The sequence below is a fragment of the Sorex araneus genome, chromosome X (assembly GCF_027595985.1).
Source record: "Sorex araneus isolate mSorAra2 chromosome X, mSorAra2.pri, whole genome shotgun sequence".
NCBI classification, from domain to species: domain Eukaryota; kingdom Metazoa; phylum Chordata; class Mammalia; order Eulipotyphla; family Soricidae; genus Sorex; species Sorex araneus.
Window position 1 is genome coordinate 156873532 of NC_073313.1, and position 23754 is coordinate 156897285.

The following is a 23754-nucleotide window of genomic DNA, read 5'->3' on the forward strand; positions in this document are numbered from 1 at the left end:
TATCTCATTGTATAAAAATATAAGAGCTGCCAGTAACTATTTTTTGTGCATTCTTTATGTAACAGGTGTAGGTTTTCATAATAACCTGAAAAATATTTCAATTTTAGTGCTTCGTTTTTTACTTTAAGATTCTTTTCAAAACAGATCAGGAGGGGCTCAGAGATGGCCCAAGTGCACTTCACCTGTCTGCGTATATTTGATCCCTGATGTTGCATGAATATTCTTTCAGTCGGAGGCGCAAAGACAAGACACATGAGAGGAATGTAGAGAGCACGAAGGACCAAAGAGCAACTGCCAGAGGCCTTATTTTATTTTATCTTTTATCAGTTACATCCTAACGACTTCATTACAGAGAAAGACTCACTAACAAGAGTACAAAGTTACAGGATAAGCATTCATCAAAAGAACATAGGGTATACATTATCTTGTCACAGTTATGTTGTCAAAGCTATGTTGTAATGATTTAAAATGTCAGAGCAAGATACAGAGCTGGACACATAGGCTCTACAGATTACATCCCTCGCATTCTTGTGGTCGGTTGCACGTAGGGCAAAGAGAAGGCTTATACTGATACTTGGAAGTCAAACCAGGTTAAGGATGTGTTAGAGAGGGGGAAATTGCTGCTTTGTACTGCCAAGATGATGTATGATCAGGCGGGCATATGAGAGCATGCTGTACTTCTCCAGGTCATGGTACTCACAAGTGTAGCTTGCCCACTTAACTGAAAGTGGGGCCTCGGTTCTGCCTCCCGCTTGCAGGGCGGCATCCAGAAGCTTGTCCTAATGTCCTGACTTAGCACCAACACCTGGTGGGGCTCAGGAAAATAGTACAGCAGCTAGAGAGCTTGGCCTTGAACACAGCTGATTCGGCTTCCGTAGCACGGTCCCTGCAGACCTGCCAGGAGTAAGCCCTGAGCACAGATTTGGGAGTAAGCCCTGAGCACTGCAAAGTATGGCCCCCAAACAAGAATAAACAAAAAATTTGATTCCTGACTCTATTGCCTCAGATCTGTTCTGTGGGGACCTTAAAATAAAAGAGACCAGGAAATTCCATCTTAAAAATTTTGAAGTTTGGGGCTGGAGTGATAGCACAGCAGGTAGGGCATTTGCCTTGCAAGTGGCTGACCCGGGTTCGATTCCCAGCATCCCATATGGTCCCCTGAGCACCGCCAGGAGTGGTTTCTGAGTGCAGAGCCAGGAGTGACCCCTGATAATCGCCAGGTGTGACCCAAAAAGAAAAAAATTTTGAAGTTTTTTGTCAAGAAAAATGTTTGGTTTTCAGTCTAAATCAAGTTATTTGTACATACAAACTCCTCTAAGTTTTTCTAATACCATTATGATAAACTTTCTTCTAATACTGTATTTGTTTGGTTTGGAAATTTTTTTTCCTGGTTCTTTTTTTTAAATTATTTTTTAATGAATCACTGTGAAATACAGTTACAAAGTTTTCATATTTGATCCACCACCAAAACCCCGAATACCCCCCACCCACTCCCTCTCTGCCTGTGTGGCAGACATTTTTCACTTTACTCTTTCCTTACTTTGATTACCTTCAGTTTTCAACAGGAATCTCATTATTTGGAGGTTTTCCTCCAACAGTCAGACATGCTGGATGGCATCAATAGATTGTATGTTTTCATTTTTCAGAAAAGGCGCACGGTTTGGAGATGTCCCAGTCCCGCATCCCGGAGTTGTGTTAGTTTCTGCTCAGTGTCACCGGGGCTCCATCTGGAGAAGGCATACCGGCTGTACCTCCTCCGCCTGGCTCCCCTATGTTGCTGGCCCGGTCTGGGGTCTGGGGCATTCTCCGGCCTGCATGGCATACCAGAACGCCCAGATTCTTCCTAGTTCGGAAATTTTCTTAATGTAGGATACATCTCTAGCAAAGGGTTTTCTGTAGAAGGTCCTAGCAAGTTTTATCAGGATTGTGGGGTGGGGGGAAAAACAAACCAGGTCCTACGTGAGTCCAGCATCTCTGAACTTCCCTGTCTTACCTTAGTTATGGTAACTCCTTCTCTGATTTACTACTGCAGATCCTACCTTCTTCAGTTACAAGTTGTGATCCTATATGGTATGACAAAATGGAAAGCAGGTATCACAAAACTTTGACAACAGTAATTGGCTTCTGAGCACATAACAACTGAAAATTGGTTTAAGATGAGTCCCATAATGAACAAGACCTGTTTCTACAGTCCACTTCACCACTGTTGCATTTCTTGGGTGAAAAGGAGTTGCAAAAGACAAAGTTCCAGAAGCCCTGCCTTAGAAGTTGTTTCATTTCTTAGCTACCAGTCCAACCTCAGCCTCTTGTGGGGTCAGAGCAAAAACTGTCTTCAGGGCACCTCAGGGCCATTTCTGGTGATCTCAGCCCCAACAGTGCTGGGATCACCAGGACCTTCCCTGTTGGTACTCAGTGAGGAGAGGGGCCATGCAGTGTGGAATTCTTCAGTGCCAGGTATGTGCTCCATTCCTTAGAACTATCTCCCTGTGTTCTGACCTCTTTGTTTTTTTAAGATTATGTGACAAAGCCCCCCAGATCTTAAAACTACAATTTTGGTCTTTAGTGTTTCTATTTGCAAATAAGTTATAGTATACATTGGGATCATAAAATAATGACGTATTTAACAATGTTCATGGGTTTTCTAAAACACATTGGTTGAGTATTGTGTCACCTTCTGTTGTAGATCCTCTTCCAGCAGAAGTGAAGGATGAACCCTTACGAAGAGATAAAGGTTACTTGATACATGTTGGTGGTCTCTGCCCTACAGTCTCTGAGGTATACCAGGATTCGGACTTTAGCATCATTTTCAAGTCTGTTCATTGCTCGTGTTCTGGTTATTGTTCTACTTTTCACAGATTTTTTTTCTGTTCTCTTAGGCTGATTTAAGAGCTCATTTCCAAAAATACCAAGTTTGTGAAATTTCAATTTATGATTCTTCTACTGATTACAGGTATGTTTCCCATATTGAGCAAATATGCAATTACTGGTATCTGCTGTGTATCTGCCACAGAAAAGGCAGCTCAGAGGCCATTCTCCAGCCATAGTCGCAGATAGATGTCACTCATGAATGGGTGCTGTTGTGATCCTCCTTTATACCTTTTAGTTTATGAAATTTTAGTTACTGGGTTTTTCTACTTTATCTCTTTCATGAAATGTTTAAATACATTTTATTATATAAAAGCAGCATTGTAATCCAAAGAGTATTATTTAATACTCTATTTCATTCAGTGCAGAAATTTAGTAGTTAAATTTTTTAAAGGAAGTTACAAAGAATTTACTTGTAGTCAGTCACAATTAAAAAAAAAACTCTTTAGATTTTTCTGTATTTCTATTTACACCAGACTGGAGTGATAGCATAGTGGGTAGGATGTTTGCCTAGCACACTACCGACCTGGGTTTGATTCCTCTATCCCTCTTGGAGAACCCAGCAAGCTACCAAGAGTATCCCACCCACACAGCAGAGCCTGGCAAGCTACCCATGGTGTGTTCTATATGCCAAAAATAGTAACAAGAAGTCTCACACTGGAGACGTTACTGGTGCCTGCTTGAGCAAATCAGTGAACAACAGGACGACAGTGCTACAGTTCTATTTACACCACCTAGGGTTGGTTCTTTGAGAAGAATTGTAATTGCTCTCAGGTTTGATTATTTGGTGAGATTTTCTAATTTACTTTGGCCTATATATTTTCTACTACATGATCATCAGAACTCATGTACTACTAAATTATTTTAAATTTTGCCTGTATTAAATTTGTATTAAATTTAAACTTTTGATATAAATATCTGTAGGTTATGTTTGTGTATTAGAGGTATTTTTTTAGAATGGATAACTACTTGTCCCAAGCTATGAACCTATGCAATTCTTTCACATTACCCATTTTACCAATATTTCCCATTAAATATAAAATTAGAGTAATTAATAATAAGTGTTTATAACTTTTATTTTTTAGTTTTTTGGGGAGGTCACAACCCCTTCCACCACAGTACCTATGAGGGAGAGCCTTCATGTTGGTGTTGGTCCTGGGTTATAGTTCTACTTCTGGTGTACTTCTAAAACCACAGGAGTCCCCTATCATCTAGGTGTTCATTTGGGCACTTTAGCTGAGGAGGGGTCTTCTAATTCACTGTCGCTGCTTGCCTGGCATGCTGCCCCAGAGCTCACAATTGTTCTTAAAAGCTTATATACATTTTTTTGAATTAGAAAGTATTTATTTGGGATAAGGATGAGAAGGAGGAGTGTAGGATAACATGGGGTTTGTCCTTTTAGTTTGCCTTAAAGCAGTGTCCTTTCTGTATGGACACAGGAAGACAGTTAATGTTATGCTTTGTAACTTGGGAGCTGATTGACTCCAATAATATTTACTCCCGGATATCTGTTTTCTCCACTCAGTTGCTCTTAGCAAGGTCCTGACAAGGGATGGAATGGACCCAGGGCAAGCTGTGAGCTACCCTGGCATCGAAATGGGCCATGCCAAAGCACCACAATACTCAACTATAAGTTGAGAGCATGGTCATAGACAAATGCTGTTATGATCCAAAAGTAACAACGACACTAGGACCCTGCTGGGGTTAGGAAGACTAACCTGGACTGAGGACTGTGGTCTGGAATATATAGTGAATGTCCCCAGGAAGAACCAAACTTTAAGTCTGATATATCTCTTACTGTGCTCATACAGAATGACATTGCTAGAAATAATAGAAGTAAATTTACTATAACTATTTAAGCAGATTACTAGCTCACACCCTCACACACCCTTGTTTGGACCCCACCACCCTTCAGTGGATCTCCTTGATGAGATTTCCTTAGATGAGATTTTGTTAATCTCCTTGAGAAATGGTCTTACCCTTCTTTGTTGATTTGTTAATGTTCAACCCACCTTTGTGTCACCACCCTATGTAATATGCTATATAAACTAAGACTGTGGGGCACTGACGGGAGAAGGAAGAAGACACACAAGAGAAGACACAGAAGACATACGGGAAGACACAGAAGCGGAGGAGACAGAAGAAGAAGACAGGAGAGACTACAGAGACAGACAAAAAAGGGCATAGCAGCACACACAGAACCAGAGCACGAGGAGAAGCCGTCCTGATCTGGTCCTTACACAGCTGCTTGAGAGCACCGAACATGAGCGGCATGTGTGAGAGAGAACTGCCCCTAGTGCCTGCAGACAACAGAACAGAACGACACCACACATCATTGCGTCTCCCCCCTCCCACGCACACACGCTGCCCTTTGAGATTTTTTACAAAGGAGGAAGTGGCAAGATGGTTTCAGATTTCAGAGGCGCATGCATTGCACACTCAGTCTGCAGCAAGCCTTTAGCCCTTGAGCACCACAGGATGTACACCCAAAGGCTCCCTTAACATCACTGGGTTCCAACACTGAATTGACTGGCTGGATTATTCTAATAATCACTTGGAGTGGAAACCTTGAGCACTGTTTGGAAAGTGAGGCCACTGCTCACACAGTTGCCAGTTATTTTCCCTGTTCATAGTGCATTGGACTCATCTCAGCCTCCATTACCTAACTCTTACGAGGACAGCCTGGCTACCCCAACCACAGTAGGCCAGTAGTCCACCAGCCTGTTTCAATCAAAATGCTCCCAAAATTCAACAAATTAATGGTGAACACGAGAAGCTGTACAAAACTAATCTAAAAGAACACATACCCTGAAGCTGCACTAGGGGCTGCATATAAGTCACAGGAGCACCAAAGAGGGAGGTAATATCCTTGAAGGGGAAAGAGGAGACCACCATTGACCAAGCTCATCAAGAGTCCTCCCTGGCAGTGAGAGGGGGGCACTGATAGTGAATTGGAGGGATCCACCTTCATATTTTTATAGCAGCATGGGGAAACAGTGCAGATCCCCACCATACGGAGTGGATGAAGAAAAGAGCCTTGAAGCCTCAACAGGAAATACCCATATACATAGTCTCTGATGAAGAATTCAGAGATGAAATGGTGAGGATGTCCAATGAGCTCAAAGAAACAGTGGAACAGACATCTGGTAAAATGCAGGAGAATATGAAACAGTGGAATGGACAGCCAATAAAATACAGGAAGAAATGAACAGAAGTAAGAAAGCTACAAACTGAAGTGACACTAATAAAAAAATCGATAGAAGAAACTGAAAACTCAGTGAGTGCCCTCAATAATAGAATGACAACAGCCAAAGACAGAATCAGTGAGCTTGAAGATGAGCTGCAGAAATACACAGGCAACAACAGAAGATAGAAAAAGGTCTCAAAATAACTCAAGGGTGAGTAAGAGAGATATGGGATGAATTCAAGAGGAACAACATAGAATCATCAGAGTACAAGAATGACAGGCAACCCCAGTGAGGTAGTAAGAGTTAAAGATATTGTTGCTGGGGCTGGAGCAATAGCACAGTGGGTAGGGCGTTTGCCTTGCACATGGCCGACCCGGGTTCAATTCCCAGCATCCCGTGTGTTCCCCTGAGCACTGCCATGAGTCATTCCTGAGTGCAGAGCCAGGAGAAACCCCTGTGCATCATTGGGTGTGACCCAAAAAGAAAAAAAAAAAGATTTCATTGCTGAGAAGTTCCCAGAGCTGGAGAATGCAGGCATCCAGATCCAAGAAGCCCAAAGGGTGCCAACTAAAAGACTCTAATAATAAGACTCCAAGACATAATCAGAATGACGAATACCATAGCTAGAGAGAGAATACTGTAAGCAGCAAGGTCAAAGAAGGAAATAACATACAAAGGAGCATCCCTTAGATTTACAGTAGACATATCAGATAAAACCATCCAATCCCGAAGACAGTAATGGGATATCATGAAAAAGCTCAATGAATAAATGCCTCCTCACTCAGACTCAAAGGAATGATACAGTACTTCACAGATAATAGTTCAGAACTTCATAGACTCAAAACCAACCTTAAAAGGACTTAAGGGGCTACTATAAGACAAGGCAAACTCCACAAGCACAACAAACCTCTACAGAAAGCACAAAATGCCATGACGGTAATCTCTCAATGGTCTAAATGCATGAGAATGCAAGGATGGTTTAACATTTGCAAGTCAACATAATTCATCATTTTAGTAAAAGATAATCATATGATCATATCCATAGATGCAGAGAAAGCATTTGACAAGATCCAACACCGTTTTATAATGAAAACTCTTAGCAAAATGGGAATTGAAGGAACTTTTCCTCAGTATAGTCAAAGCCATCTACCACAAGCCCACGGCAAGTATTAGTCTCAACAAGGAAAACCTAAAAGCCTTCCCTCTAAGATCAGGGACACGACAAGGATACCCACTCTCACCATTTCTATTCAACATAGTACTGGAAGTACTTGCCCCATAGCACTTAAGAAGGAAAAATATATTAAGGGCATCAAGATAGGAAAGGAAGAAGTCAAGCTCTCACTGTTTATAGATGACATGATACTGTACTTAAGAGACCCCCCTAAAGCCTACCAAGAAGGTCCTAGAAGGCGCATATGCTGCCTGAACCCGTGTGCTGCTTGTGCCCTCGTGGCTGAGCACATGTGGTGCCTGAGCACATGTGTCACCCGCATCTCCCCCCTTGAGATGTGTACTTTCATGCTTTCGTGTCCAGTGCTAGGATGTGTGTAGAGCTTCCTCCACCCTTGGAGAAGCCCACGTTCTCTCTTGAATGCGTTACTCCTGCTGTTTTTTCTTTCCCACTTATCCCTTCATCCTTCCCTCAGAAACCTCTAAATAAAATCTATTTACTTCAAAAAAAAAAAAAGAAGGTCCTAGAAATAATAGATTTATATAGTAAAGTGACAGGCAACAAAATCAACACCCAAAAAGTCCGTGGCTTTCCTATAGGCAAATAATGAAAGAGAATAAAGTGATATGAAAAAAAGCAATTCCATTCATAATTATGCCTCAGAAAATTAAGTACCTCGTAACTTAACTAAGGAAATAAATGACCTGTACAAAGAAAACTACAAAACACTACTTCAAGAAATTAAAGAGGACAGGGGGCTGGAGCGATAGCACAGCGGGTAGGGAGTTTGCCTTGCACACGGCTGACCCGGGTTCGAATCCCAGCATCCCATATGGTCCCCTGAGCACCGCCAGGAGTAATTCCTGAGTGTAGAACCAGGAGTAACCCCTGTGCATCGCCAGGTGTGACCCAAAAAGCAAAAAAAGAAAAAAGAAATTAAAGAGGACAGAAATAGAACATATCTCCTCCTCATGGATTGGGAGAATCAACATTGTCAAAATGGCAATACTTCCCAAAGCATTACACAGATTCAGTATGATCCCTATAAGGATACCCATGATATTTTTCAAAGAAATTGAACTTTTCAAACACTCCTGAAATTCATATGGGGCAATAAACCCCCATGAGTAGTTCAAGCAATTCTGGGGAGGGGGTATGGGAGGCATCACCTTCCCCAACTTTAAACTAATACAAAGCAGTAATAATTAAAACAGCATAGCGTTGGAATAAAGACAGACCCGCCAACCCATGTAATAGGGTTGAGTGTCTTGACACATCCTCAAATATATGATCATTTAATCTTTGATAAGGGAGCAAGAAATACCAAGTGCAGCAAGGAAAGCCTCTTTTAATGAGTGGTGCTGTCAAAGCCGGACAGTTACATGCTAAAAAAAAAAAAGGGCTCAGACCTCTGACACCATGCATGAAAGATGAAAGACAGATCAAAATGGATTAAAGACCTCAATATCAGACCAGAATCCATAGGTACATTGAAAAAAAGGTAGGCAAAACCCTCCACAATATTGAAGCTAAAGGTATCTTCAAAGACAAAGCACCACTGACCAAGCAAGTGGAAGCAAAGACTACCTTTTAGTCTTATAGTCCTATACTAAACATATAGGACTACCTTAAACTAATTAGTCCTATACCTATTTAGTCCTATACTAAACATATAGGACTACCTTAAACTAAGACACTTCTGCATCTCAAAAGAAACAGTGGCCGGGGCTGGAGTGATAGCACAGCGGGTAGGGCGTTTGCCTTGCACGAGGCCGATCCAGGTTCGATTTCCAGCATCCCATATGGTCCCCTGAGCACCGCCAGGAATAATTCCTGAGTGCAGAGCCAGGAGTAAGTAACCCCTGAGCATCACCGAGTGTGACCCCAAAAAGCTAAAAAAAAGAAACAATGACCAAGATACAAAGATAGCCTACAGAATGGGAAAGATTATTTACCCAATGCCCCTCTTATAAGAGGTTAATATCATAGATATACAAGGCACTGATAGAGCTCTACAAGAAAAAACACCCAGCCTTATCAGAAAATGGGACGATGAAAGGAACAGATCCTTTCTCAAAGAAGAAATTTGAATGGCAGAAGGCATGAGAAAATGTTCTTCACTAATTATCAGGAATATGCAAATCAAAACAATGAGATCATCTCACCACAGACACTGGCACACATCCAAAAGAATAAGCAACCAGTGCTGGCATGGATGTGGGGAGAAAGGGACTTTCCTTCACTGCTGGTGGGAATGCTGACTGGTCCAACCTATGAACGTTTCTCAAAAAACTAGAAATTGAGCTCCCATTTGACCCACTTACACATATACCCTGGGGGCCCCAAAACACAGCAGAAACACGATCTGCACTCCTATGTTACCATAGCCAGAATCTGGAAACAACCTGAGTGCCCGAGAACAGACAAATGGATAAAGAAACTGGTATGTCTACACAATGGAATACTATGCAGCTGTTAGGAAAAATGAAGTCATGAAATTTGCCTATAAATGGATGGATATGGAGACTAGCATGCTGAGTGAAATGAGTCAGAAGAAGAGGGACATAGAGTAACTACATTTACTTGTGGTATAATATATATACATACATATGTATCACTGTGCTAATTCATCTTCCATTGCTCATTTTGAATATTAACAGCCAAGATCCAGAGACTAAAACAACGCTCCCAGAACGATACAGTAACAATGATGAATCTCATTCCCCTGACCCTGAAAGAGCCTCCAATGCGGCATCACTGGGAAGAACGAGTAAAGAGAGGCTGCTAAAATCTCAGGGCTAGGACAAATGGAAACATTACTGGCACCCGCTCGAGCACATCGATGAGCAGTGGGATGACAGTTGCTCATCGATTTGCTGGAGTGGGTGCCAGTAATGTCTCCATTGTGAGACTTGTTACTGTTTTTGTCATATCTAATATGCCATGGGTAGCTTGCTTGGCTCTGCCGTGCGGGCAAGATACTTGGTAGCTTGCCAGGCTCTTTGAGAGGGGTGGAGGAATTGAACCCAGGTTGGCCGCATGCAAGGCAAAACACCTTACCTGCTGTGCTTTTGCTCCAGCCCATATGTATATATATGCGTATATGTGTGTATACACACACACACACACACACATATATATATATATAGAAGACTAACATCCTTGACCAGGGAAAACGGGCTAGGAAGACTAGCCAGTGGTTGGAATCAACCACAAGTGTGTGTGGATGGGTGGAGGGTAGGGAAGATTGAGGAGAGAGGTGTGACAATAATAGCTGGGAATGATCATGCTGGACAAGAATTCAGTGTTAAAAGTAGTAGGTAAAGCGATATTCTTGATAACCTTTTAGTATCAGCATTGCATAGCACAACACCCAACGGTTGACAGACAGAAGAAAAGTGCCTGCCATAGAGTCAGGCTGAGGGGTGATGGAGGGAACCTGGGGACACAGGTGCTGTAAAATATACACTGGTGGAGGGATGGATGTTGGAACACTCTACGACTGAAAACTAATAGTAAACAGTTTTGTAAAATCTCACAGTGATTCAATTTTTTAAAAAATGTTGTGGAAAATACTTAGCCAGTGGCTATGAAACTAAGTTTGAAGCAACCTTAAGAAACTATCTTGGTACGAATGGCCAAAAGACACATGAAAAAGTGCTCTACATCACTAATCATCAGAGAGATGCAGATCAAAACAACCATGAGATACCACCTCACACCACAGAGGCTAGCACACATCCAAAAGAACAAAAGCAACCGCTGTTGGAGAGGATGTGGGGAGAAAGGGACCCTTCTACACTGCTGGTGGGAATGCCGGCTAGTTCAGCCCTTTTGGAAAACAGTATGGACGATTCTCAAAAAACTTGAGGTTGAGGGGCTGGAGAGATAGCACAGCGGGTAGGGCGTTTGCCTTGCACGCGGCCGACCCGGGTTCAAATCCCAGCATCCCATATGGTCCCCTGAGCACAGCCAGGGGTAATTCCTGAGTGCAGAGCCAGGAGTAACCCCTGTGCATCGCCAGGTGTGACCCAAAAAGCAAAAAAAAAAAAAAAAAAAAAAAAAAAAATTAAAAAAAAAAAACTTGAGGTTGAGCTTCCATTTGACCCAGCAATACCACTGCTGGGAATATATCCCAGAAAAGCCAAAAAGTATAGTCGAAGTGACATATGCACTTATATGTTCACCGCAGCACTGTTTACAATAGCCAGAATCTGGAAAAAACCCGAGTGCCCTAGAACAGATGACTGGTTGAAGAAACTCTGGTACATATATACAATGGAATACTATGCAGCTGTTAGAAAAAATGAGGTCATGACGTTTGCATATAAGTGGATCTACATGGAAAGTATCATGCTAAGTGAAATGAGTCAGAAAGAGAGAGACAGACATAGAAAGATTGCACTCATCTGTGGAATATAGAATAATAGACTATAAGACGAACACCCAAGAATAGTAGAAATAAGTACCAGGAGGTTGTCACCATGGCTTGGAGGCTGTTCTCTCATTCTGGGCAACTCAGAGAAGGGAACTGCAAGTAAAATGTGGTTGTTGGTCATGTGGGGGAAAGATGATGCGGGCCAAATATAGACTAGAGACTGAACGCAATGGCCACTCAACACCTTTATTGCAAACCACAACACCTAACCAGAGAGAGAGAACAAAAGAGAATACCCTGCCATAGTGGCAGTGTGGGGTGGGGGGAGACGGGACTGGGAAGGGGGGGTGGGATGTTGGGTTTACTGGTGGTGGAGAATGGGCACTGGTGAAGGGATGGGTTATCAAACTTTGTAAGGGAGAAACATGAGCACAAAAATGTATAAATCTGTAACTGTACCCTCACGTTGACTCACTAATTAAAAATAAACTATTAAAAAAAATAAATAAATAAAAATATAAAAAAAAAAGAAACTATCTTGGTTTCTGTTTTTTGCATTTTAGGTATGCATCTCTTACTTTACAGAAAAGCAGTGATGCAAAGACTGCAGTGAAAGAAATGAACGGGACAGAAATCAATGGAAAATCAGTGAACGTGCGACTGGTTAAAACTCCTGGAGATTATACATCACCGCTTTCACCAAAAAATGGAAACCGAGTCCGTGGGAATAATTTGGAGCAAAGCACCAGTAAAGAAACAAACCCCGCCTCCTCTGTTTCTCGGTTGGTCAAAACTAGACCACGGCGCCTGGGATCAGAACAGGACAGAGAGCTCTTCCCTTTAGAGCAGGTGAGCTTCCTGGAGGAAGCCCTCAGTGGTTTCTGTGTTGTGTCACAGGAGTAGTTCGGTAGAATAAGCAGCTCAGTCAGTGGTTTTCAAGGAGGAGCAGCACATTAATGCACTGTCTAACGCTGGATCCTCCCTAACCCACGTTTATACAACTCGAGTTACTCCTGGGAGAAAATGGATTTCTGTCTGCAGAGAAATTTACTTCTCTGCAGACAGAAATCCTCAACTGAAGCAAGACTTTTTGCCAGCCTCTGCCATCTTTTTCTGTCTCTTAGACATCACTACTTTACAAATAGTTAATGATAGCCTCATTGTCCCCCCACCCCCCACACACAAACAGCTAATCTAAGAATTGTTAAAACTTCAATCCTTAGAGTTCATTAAGATTTTAAACACTACTTTGATCAAATTGCCCCTCTCACACCTTTCCCCTATTAAGCAAAATGCCTATGCATTTCAGAGATTTTTATTTAATATCCGTGAGATAGACTGTTACAGAACTGTTCATGGTTGGGTTTTAGTCATACAATGATCCAACCCTACCCCTCCTCCAGTGTACATTTCTCAGCACCAGTGTCCCCTGTTTCCCTCCCACCGTGCCCCAACACTCCCCTCCCCACCCTCCACAGAGGCAGGCACTTTTCTTCATTCTCTCTTTGTGCATTATGGTTTACAATACAAGTACTGAGAGGTCGTGTTTATTCAGTATTTTTATTGGGAAGATAAAGTTGGAGTAGCTTTTTTAACTGGGTGGCAGCTTTGGGAGTGTGGACGTGACTGACAAGGCTTCTGAAAGTACAAGGAGTTGTGGGGAGGTGGCCCACCCTCACCGAGAAAGCCTGGAGAATTTAGGTCTCAGAACCCACATACTTGAATTTTCAGCAGATTATATCTCAGTGAGGCCCATGGTGGAGTCTGGCCAGCGGCATGGCGGGGTACTTACAGCTTGTGGGAGCCAACAGTGCCAGGGGCTTTGCTTGGGTGAGCACCAGGCTGACCCGCCCCCTTCTGATTTACCCCTGTCAGGCCTTGTGCAGGTCTGAGATTCACTGCAGCTTTAAATCTCTTTCAAGATTTATGTATGGGTCTCTCCAGCAAAGCCGATATGGGAGCTTATATAACTGATCCAGAGGTATTTGGTATGTGGGTTTTGTCACTGAAATCTCCAGGCTTTCTCAGGGTTGGGATGGGCTACCTCCCCACAACTCCCCATACTTAACTTTGGGCAGTTTAAATTCTCTAGAAACTTGGTCCTTAGCTGTTGGAGTCTAGCCAGAGGGACAGCAGCACTTTGGGGATAGCAAGAAGCCTAAAGGCACCATCAGCCTGCTGATGCACTTGCCCCGCAGGTACTGGTTGACCTGCTGGTGACACCGTACCCCTTCATTTCAGAGTTTTAAAATATTTTGTATGTAGCCCAGAAAGTTAGTGTAGGAGGTAGCGCTTGCCTTGCATAGAGAGCTTTGATCCCCCAGCACTGCATATGGTCCCCTAAGAATTACTCCAAGTAAGGAGTACTGCCAGATGCAGACATCCCTCTCCAATTTTTTTTTTTTTTGCTTTTTGGGTCACACCCAGCAATACACAGGGGTTACTCCTGACTCTGCACTCAGGGGATCATATAGGATGCTAGGAATCGAACCCAGGTTGGCCACATGCAAGGCAAACGCCCTACCCACTGTGCTATCATTCCAGCCCCTCCCCAAATAATATCTTTAGAGTAAAATCACTCACATTGTGCCTATGAGTTTAGGCAAAAATAAAGGCTTCTAATACCCAGTGCAGTTAAGCCACAGAGTAGTTTCATCATTCTTTTGTTTTCTTCTTTTTGGATCACACCCGCTGGTACAGTGGTTACTCCTGGCCCTGCACCTACGAATCATTCCTAGGCAACTGTAGGGGCCGGGGATCAAACCCAGGTCAGACACATGCAAGGCAAATGCTCTACCCGTTGTGCTATCGCTCCAGCCCTAGTTCCATCATTCTTAAGACATTCTGTCATGCTCTTCTCTGTTTCCTATTTATAATTTTTACTTTTTTAGGTTTTGGGGTGGAAGGGGTGTTGTTTGGTTTATTATTTGGGGGCCACTTCCTTCCATGCTCGGGGTTTTATTTCTGGCTCTGTGCTCAGGAATCACTCTGGGTGGTTTTGGGAGACCACTCCTGTCGGATGCCAGGGATGGAACCCAGATTGACTGCATGCAAGGCAAATGCGCTACTCTCTGTATTTAATTCCAGCCCCTAACTTTTTACCTTTTCCTGAATGTTGTGTAGGTGGAATACTGTGTAACCTAGACCTGGCTTCTTTTATTTATTATAATAAATAGGAGACTGCTACATGTTATGTGATCAGTTCACTTGTCTTTACTATGGAGGGATTAGTATTTTACTGACTTTTGAGCGTTTTTAATGTTCTGAATATAAACTCAGATTTGTGATTACAAATATCTTCCCCAGCCCTATTTTGTCTTTTTACAATCTTTCAGTAGTGTACTTTAATTTGGGGAGGGGCTTCTACAGTGCTTGAGGGCCCCTGGGAGCTCTTCCCGGGGTGCTCAGTGCCCACCTGTTGCTGAGGATCAAACTTGGACCTTTCACATGCAGTGCAGACACTGCTGAGCCCTGAGCTGTCTCCCAGACCTGGAATTTTCCTTTGTTGCTGTTGCTTGGAGACGGAGTGGGGGAGTTGTGTTTGTTGTTTTGTTTGGGGCCACATCATGCTGTGTTAGGGGCTTACTCCCGGCTGTGTGCTTGGTATCACTCCTAGTGGTGCTTGGGAGACCCTTGACTGTGAAAAGAATTAAGTCTGGACCTCCTGAATGCAGACCACCGCCACACGCTGTGTAATCTCCCAGCCCTGGGATTTCCCACTTTGGTGAAATAAAACTGATCAATTCTTTTTTAATTGTGTTTCTAGTGTTGTACATAAGGAATCTTTACATGACCCATAACCATACAGACTTTTAATTTTTACTTGATATGCAGTACAAAAATTGAGGTGGTTTGTGTTTTTATTTTGCATATGGAATTATTTGAGCATTATTGTTTTTGTTTTGTTTTGGTTTGGTTTTTGGGTCATGCCCGGCGATGCACAGGGGTTACTCCTGGCTCATGCACTCAGGAATTACTCCTGGCAGTGCTCGGGGGACCATATGGGATGCTGGGATTCGGACTTGGGTCTGCCGAGTGCAAGGTGTGCAAGGCCCTACCCGCTGTGCTATCGCTCCAGCCCCATTGAGCATTATTGTTGAAAAGACTATCCTGTCTCCATTTAATTATCTTAATACCTTAGTGGAAAATTAGTTAACTTTCCAAGATTATCTTATCCAGTCTAGACTCTCCCTTTCTACGTAAATATTTACTCATCTTGTTAATGTCTATTCAGAATCCATTTTAGGGTTATTTTGTAACCAACATCAGAGAAAATCCCTTTGTACTAAGTGCTTGAAATAAATACTGAACAAGTAAGTTTAGGTTTCCATCTGGAGTGAAAAAGGTTCTTTCTTCTCTTTGCATACTTTATGATTGCTATAAGAAAACCTGGTTGGGAGGTTTTTCCTACATCCCCCTTAACATTGCTCAGTTCAGTCTGCTTAGAATAATCCTGAATCAAAATAAATGAGGTAGGACTTCCTGTTTTTACTATTTAGTTTTCAGTTTTAATAGAATACTCTGGGTTGTCTGTGATGGTCACTGATTTCTTTTAACTTTTAAAATGTTTATTAGGGTCTCAAGAAGAATTGCAAGCAGCTGGAGTCTGCCAAATCATTGCCAGATGTTCCGGCCCAGTTCATACCTCCAAATACACTGAACCTGCGCAGCTTCACCAAGATCGTGAATAGACTGACTGAGCTCCACCCACAGACTAGCAGGTGATGGCTGAGACTATGGTTTAGCTTAATGTAATATTTTTACGTAAAAATACAGTTCTGTTTTGAGCCTGAGAAAGAGGACAGTGGCAGCACACGTGCTTGTCTGGCACATCACCAACTCCGGTTTGAATCCCAGGTCCGTACGGTACCCTGAGCACCTCTAAATGTGAAATAAATTGTTAGATAGTTCAGTTCAGTAACAGTGATCATTTAGAATGTGTTACTTTGGAAAAGGCAAGAGCTCATGTATGTCTTCCTTTGCATAGAGACCATATTATAGATGCACTTCAAGAAGTACGAACAAATCATAAAGGAAAAAAAAATCATAAAGGATTCCTAAATGGCTTATCCATTAACACTATTGTGGAAATGACTTCCTCGGTCTTGAAAAATTCTCCCTCCAGTTAGGAATAAATGGAGTACAGGTAACTCATTTTTTATTTTTTACTACTACTGTGTAATTTGAAGCTTTTTTCATCTAATTAAAAAGAATAACATTAAATTTGCTTTTTAATTTTAAGTCACGAATCACGAAATCCCGTTGATCGTCGATTTCTCGAGCGGGCTCAGTGACCTCTCCATTCGTCCTATCCCTGAGATTTTAGAAGCCTCTCTCGACTCTGCCCTTCCCAACGGTGCCGCATTGGAGGCTCTTTCCGGGTCAGGGGAATGAGATCCAACTTGCTACTGGCTTTAGCATATAAATACACCATGGGAAGCTTGCTAGGCTGTCCCATGTGGGCAGTAAACTCTCAGTAGCTTGCCAGTTTCTCCCAGAGGAAGAAGTAGCTTATAAGATATTGCTTCTGGGAGCTTAGTTTTAAGTCTCTGGATGTTGGCCATTGATGGGATTACACACACCTGGGTTCCTCTGCCGGCACCTTCATGCGTGAGGCTTGTCCGAACGTGTGGAGAGGGGCCTTGAGCATGACGGTAGCTAGGTTCCGGAGGTCTTGGGCCACCGGGAGCTCTGCTCAGGGCAGGGAGGAAAGCTGGAGCCCATCCCCTCCGAGGGGCCCCGGGGAAGACAGCCAGGCGTGCGGGCAAGAGACTTAATTTTAAGTATTTTTTAAAATTGAAGTAATGTTATACAACTAAAGAGAAACCTATATTAGTTATTATTAATGTGAACAAATAACTCCCAGATTAATCAGCTTGCACAGCTTAGGCCTTAGATTCTGCAGCTCAGAAGTCATGAGTGTGCAGCGGGGGAGTGGAGCGTGGAGACTGTCGTGTTGCGGTCAGGGTGTTGGTCTGCTCTCTCCTCCAGGGGCTTCGGTGGTGGCCGAGGGTCTACTGTGGAACACTTGCATTATTAACCACAAGTGTTTCTTCCTCACTTGGGCCTCTTCAAGCGCTGCTTGGGCAGCAGGAGGAAGGAGCAAGCAGGACTCGAGCTGCAGTGTCGGTGAAAGGAAGCACCACTAAGCTCTGAAGCATCCAGCCAGTTGCCTTCTTCAGATGAGGGCTAAAGAGATAGGCCCATTGCACACGACTGACCAGGGTTCAGTCCCCAGCGTTGAGTATGGTTCCCTGAGCCCCGTCAGGAGTGACACCTGAGCAAGCCCTGGGCATGGTTCAGTGTAGACCAAAATAGATAAATGTTTCCTACTAAATGGGCAACTTTCTGAGAAATACTACTTAACAAAAACAGATACTCGACATTAAATTGTCCTGTGCTCAAATGTTTTAAAGAAATTGAATCATAAAGCTCCTCCCATAAAATAAAATCAAATTTCAACATTGGTGAACACTCCGAAACAAGGAAGAAGGAATATGAGTTTTAATAGACTTCCTGAGAAATCAGTATAGTCCTGCCTGCAAATACATAAGAAAGGAAGGTTGGGGGCTGGAGAGATGGTCCGGTGAGTGAGGCACTTAGCATACAGCAGACCTGGCTTGGACCCCTGGAGCTCCTTTCACTGCCAGGCGTGGCCCCCAAACGAAAATTAAGCAATTAGAGTCCAGCAACTTTAGAAGAGTTCGATTGTGGGTTTTTGTTCCGGGCCAAAGAGGCCGTGCCCGTGCCGGCTTGCATGAGGGAGCCACATTGCTGTGGGCGCAGCACACCTAACTGCACGCCCCAGGGAGACGCTGCCTTTGCTGCTGCTTCACATACTTCTGGAAAGACAAAACTCCAAAACAACTTTTCAGTGCCTCTGCTGGCAAAATGTGTGAAAATTGGAACAGACCTGTGGAAAATTTTCCCTTCTTGGAAAAACATTTTACTTTGTGGTAGAGTAGAAAATCTCCTTGAAAACAGGCACTGGCATGGAAGCATCTATCATTTTTATTTATTGTTTTTATTTATTGTTGTGCTAGAGCGTCTAACTAGCATGGCAAGGGAAAAAGAACAAACTGTATACTTATTTGGAGAAGGAAAACAACTCCCAATGTTCTTTGGCATCTAGATTGTAGTTAAATAAAGAGTTTATACAGACTTTCCCCATTTAAAACAGTTGGTAGATACCAGGACATAAAGTTAGAGAAACTAGCGTCAGTGCCATAGCGAGGGTGCTTACCTCATGTGTGGCCAGCCCTAGTTCAGCCCCAGCACACATGCTTCATGAGCACTGTGCCAGAAGACAGTACTGAGCACCACCAATTAAAGCTTTTAAAAAAATACCAAAAAATGTAGTCAGTGAAAATACCAAATTTAGGACTGTCTAACCAAGCGTTTAAGACTTCAGCCTGCTCTGCTGTGGGAAGAGTCAGTCTTCCTCTCCCCAGGATGAAGGGATCGAGTGGGAGCAGTGCTCGCCGAGGGTACACCCAGCGGGTGCCCCAGCACCACCAGGATTGATGACTAAGCACAAGCCAGGAATGACTCAAAATACAGAATATAACATGACCTATTTTTGTTACTGACCTGGTGATAGTTTTAGTGATAGGTTAATCAAGAGATAGAATAGAATGTAAATACATATTATTTCATGAAGGTGATAAATGAGTTTAGTCACAGTGATTGCTGTACTAATACTATCCTAGTAATTACACCTACCTGGAATATGGAGTTTAGCATTTATTGATTTTTGTCTTTTCTTCTTCTATAGTATTTCCTTAGAAAGCCTGAGTTTCTTCCTACAGAGAATGTTCTACAGAACTTAGGAGAAGTTGTGGATACAATTTAGCGATTGGATTCACCTGCATTCTACTTGATAGCCATCATTTCTACAGTATTAAAATCTTAAAATTATTTTAATAACTTCAATGTTTCTAAGTTTTATATTTCAAACAATTTACTTAGACATTTTAAGCTGTATGTTTTAGCTCAGAAAAAAATAGTTGTGCCCATTTTTAAAACTGTTACTGATTAAAATGTTTATTATTTTTTGAGAATTTGTTAAATGACTTATACATGGAAAATGTTTTTTTTCTGGAGTTCTTGTTTTTCAGTTGTCTTAAGATTCTTACTGGATTATAGAATACCAATAAATTGAATCTGTAGATAAACATTTTGGGAAGTGTACATTTTTTTTTTATTTTTATTGAATCACCATGTGGAAAGTTACAAAGTTCTCAGGTTTATGTCTCAGTTATACAATATTCAAACACCCATCCCTTCACCAGTGCCCATATTCCACCACCAAAAACCCCAGTATATCCCCCCGCCCCCCCACCCCCAACTGTATTTCACTTCATTTTCTCTTTACCTTGATTACGTTCCATATTTCAACACAAAACTCACTATTGTTGGAGTTTCCCCCCAAGAAAGACAGCTCTACTACCAAGGAAGCATTTGATAATTAGTTTTCCATTAAAAGATTGTATGTTTTCAGTTTCTAGAGTTGTCCCAGTCCCGCATCCCGGAGCCGTGTTAGTTGCTGCTCAGTGTCGCCGGGGCTCCATCTGGAGAGGGTGTGGTGGCTGCACCTCCTCCGTCTGGATCCCCAGTGTTGCTGGCCTGGTTTCGGGTCCCAGCATTCTCCCGTCGCGTTGCTCACCAGATCGCCCGGCTTCTCTGTTGAATGTGGCAAGATGGCGCCGAGGGTGGGTCGAGGGCGTGAGGAAGTGTTCATTTTTTAACTCGTGAGGCAGTTAAATTACTGCTGTGATACATATCATGGCATCATTCTAGACCATTTAGATGCATTTTCCCTGTATTCACTGGGTCGCCTGAGTATGCGGTAGCTTGGGAAAGTGTTTAATTGAAATTTTTACCTATTTGCTTATGATCATTTTGTATTAATGTTTTTTGAGTACAGTGTAAATTGGAGTATATTTCAAAACCTAACTTATAAACTTACTTATTTGCATGCTTTTCTTATTGGCGGCTCCCAAGTGGTGCTCAGGTGACTGAGGGGCCCTCCTCATGATTCTCCACGAACTAGGTTGTCTGGTCAGTGCGGGGAAGGACGGGCCCCAAGGTACCAGGGATTCCCTGGACACCCCCAGTGATGCTCAGAGGACCACATGGTGCCAGAACTTGATCCAGGTGTACCACATGCCAAACTGCCAACCCCCCTGCTAGCTCTCTGGCGCCCCCCGACCCTGTGCTCATTCCTGAATGCAAAGCCAGGAGTAACCCCTTAGTGCTGCTGGGTATGCCCCCCAAAAAATGTCATTTTGTGGGTTCCAGTTCCCATGCCCATCTTGGGCAGTTCAGATTTCCCTGTGCCCCAGTTGTGGGGTACGAGAGGAGCTAAGGGACGACCCCTCCCCATGAAGCCTTCCTGTAACTCACTTTTCGTGGGTCTATTTCCTTCTGTGTCTATTAACCCCCCCCCCAGCTTTCTTAGAATGAAGGGTGCCTGCAGTGCCCATTTCCTTGGAGGACACTTAATCACAAAGAACTGTGACAGTAGGACACTTCACCTGTCCCCTGATGGTGACAGTTCCCATGGACCCCTAAGCACATATCCTCGCCGGCATACAGTTAGGTCCACGGTGTGCAAGGAACTGCGTCTTCATTCCCGGTAACTGTGTCCATCTGTCTTGTCTGAGCGATCTCCTGGCTTCGTGACTGGACACAGGTGATGGGTATTGGTTGGCCGTTTTCTGTTTGACTCAGTTCACTGGTGGGTTTGGGGCCTTCTTTGCGTGAGGGAGAGCACGGGAATGACAAGGCACTTGGTTGTGCTTGGGGCCCTGGGACAGCTGTCTCACAGGGCTCTCTGTCATCGCTTGGTGAGGGTGACCTGCCAGGTTTCACCGTGTAGACTGAGGGAGAGCCGGGGTGCTTCCGGGAAACTGCTCACTGGCTTAGTGTCCACAGACCTCCGCCCTGGCATTTATCTGAGGCCGCTTGGAGGGGCCTGCATCCCGCACACTTAGCACTTGGGCCTCTGAGGCGCCGCTCTGTCCCTGTCCGCTTGGCCATATGTGTGGGCTGGCCAGTCTGCTCGCCTCATAAGGGAGGAGGGCTAGTGGCCGAGGTGGCGGGTACATCATTGCCGCTGGAGCTGGCCCTGTGCCCTGGCACTTGCATCCCACGGCCCACCCCTCTCTGTGAGGGACTGTGGGGCGGAGTTGGGCCTCCATCAGCAGTGCTCTCCCTTGGCTTCAGTTTCCCGCCCTGTGCTGGCTCATGTTTCCCCTCGGGGGGCTGGTCCCATCTGCAGGACAGGCCTCCCTTCCTGTCTCAAATCACGCATGTCGTGGTGCTTTTCCATCTTTCATGTCTAGGGTATTAATATTTCGACGGGTGGCAGTTCCTGGTCACCCCTGGTCAGATTTCTCCCGCTGGCCACCTGGACCTGGTGGGAGATGAAGGCAAGATGAAGGCGAGCAGCTGCAGGTGGCGGGGCAGGTCTGTTCTGAGTGGTTGAGCACGTGGGGAGCAGTGATGGGCAGCTGGTGTTCTGTTCTCACAGTTGGTCCTGCAAGACCCCACAGTTCCGGTTTCAGTTGTTGGACGCCCTGGGCTGAGGAGCCACTGGAGTACCCAGGACACTCATGGCGGTCAGCGGCACCCCAACAGCTGTTCTGCTTATCAGCCGTCCTCTCTCCACCACGATTTCATCGCTGATGACTAAAGTCTGGCTCCGAATCACGCGCTGGCCTGCGATTCTCAGTTGTGTCAGCGAATACTTGAACACTCGGCGGCTGTTTGGTGGTGGGCTTTGGGATTTCTGTTTTGTGTGGCCGGGGCCTCCCAGAAAGTACTCGGGGGTCCAGGGGCTACTCGTGGGTGGGCCTGAAGGTCCAGTGCTCAGGTCAGTGATGCCACTCGGTTCAGCTGGATTAGGGGGACAGAGGCCGGCTGGTGCTGGGGGTGGGCTCCTCACATGGCAGCCGGGCACCCCCACCCTAGGCCATGTGCCGTTTCTCCGTCAGTCCTGGGCGCTGGGGCCCGCCTTGCTCTCCCTCTGTGTCATTCTCTTGCTCTTCAGCGCTCCGCTCCCTGGTTCCTGGGAATGAGCAGGAGGCGGTTTCTCAGGACCAGATGCCTGGGCCTTCCTGGCACTCGGGCTTGCACACTGGGCACGGAGGTCTGCACTGGGACTCATGGGACACGTGTCCCTTGAGTTCTTGAAGTTCTCACCCCTTGAGCACCCCTTGAAGTTCTCACCGTCTGGAGCAGTGGCGGGGGCTTGTCCAGGGTCTTTGCGGAGTGCAGCAGTGACTTGTGCTCTGAAACTGCCCGGGCAGCCTTTCGAAGCTCAGCCAGAGCGTCGCCGTGGGCCACCCCTCTAGTGCTGAGTCCCCTGAGAGCTGCTGCTGGCCGGGAGTGACCTCAGGGTTGTGCGCCTGTCCCGCCCGGTGTCTCTGCCCAGCCCAGTGACTCCACGGGGAGCTGAAGCGGAGATGGATGGTGACAGGCCAGCCAAGGTCAGGACTGTCCCGCTCTGTCTGCAGTGGCCTTCCGCGCTCTCCACAGCCAGCCAGGGCCACCTCACCCTGCAGGCCCTGGTGGCAGCCGCTGTCAGCTGCTATGTTGGGAGGCTGGAATTGCCCTGTGGTCACGCCGGGCTTTCAGCAGTGTCCACCAGCCCAGCGCTTAGCCTAGGTGCCTGCTGGGGCCACTCAGCTGACCCTCTGGAGCTCAGGGCACCTCCCACCCCTTTCCAGAAAAAAATCGCTCGGTGCCCCCTGGAAATCCACCTGAAATCAACCCTGGCACTGCCCCTGGTGGCACCTGAGTGTCCCCCACCCTGGCCGGGCCTATGAGGATGTTGCCCACTCGGGATGCCGGTCAGGCCGGAGGAGCAGAGAAGGGGAGAGGCAGTGTGCCAGCCCGTGCCCCCAGTGCCGCCCTGAGAGCACTAGGAGCGCGCCGCCTGGCGTGGTTCGGGGTTGGGGTGAGGTGGCACCCGGAGAGCTCAGTGGCCCGACCCGAGAAGCTGGTCAGTGTGGGGCTGGGGCCGCTCAGGGAAGCTGTGAGGGGACACGGGTGCGAGGCGAAGGGCTCGGCTTGGAGGCGGCACCGCTGAGATGGGCCACTTCCTGGGGGCTGACCGCGCAGGCCCGGCTAGTCACCACCTAGTG

The 23754-nt window shown here is 45.1% G+C and overlaps 1 protein-coding gene across 1 annotated transcript in view; it reads left to right on the top strand.

Moving 5' to 3' along the window:
* Positions 1 to 16734, top strand: part of RBM44 (RNA binding motif protein 44) — a 31390-nt gene extending 14656 nt beyond the window's left edge. The window contains 5 exon segments of the mRNA XM_004620660.1: positions 2699 to 2775; positions 2877 to 2950; positions 12169 to 12454; positions 16181 to 16326; positions 16593 to 16734. Coding sequence (XP_004620717.1) covers positions 2699 to 2775; positions 2877 to 2950; positions 12169 to 12454; positions 16181 to 16326; positions 16593 to 16734 — 725 coding nt within the window.
* The last annotated feature ends 7020 nt before the right edge of the window (positions 16735 to 23754 follow it).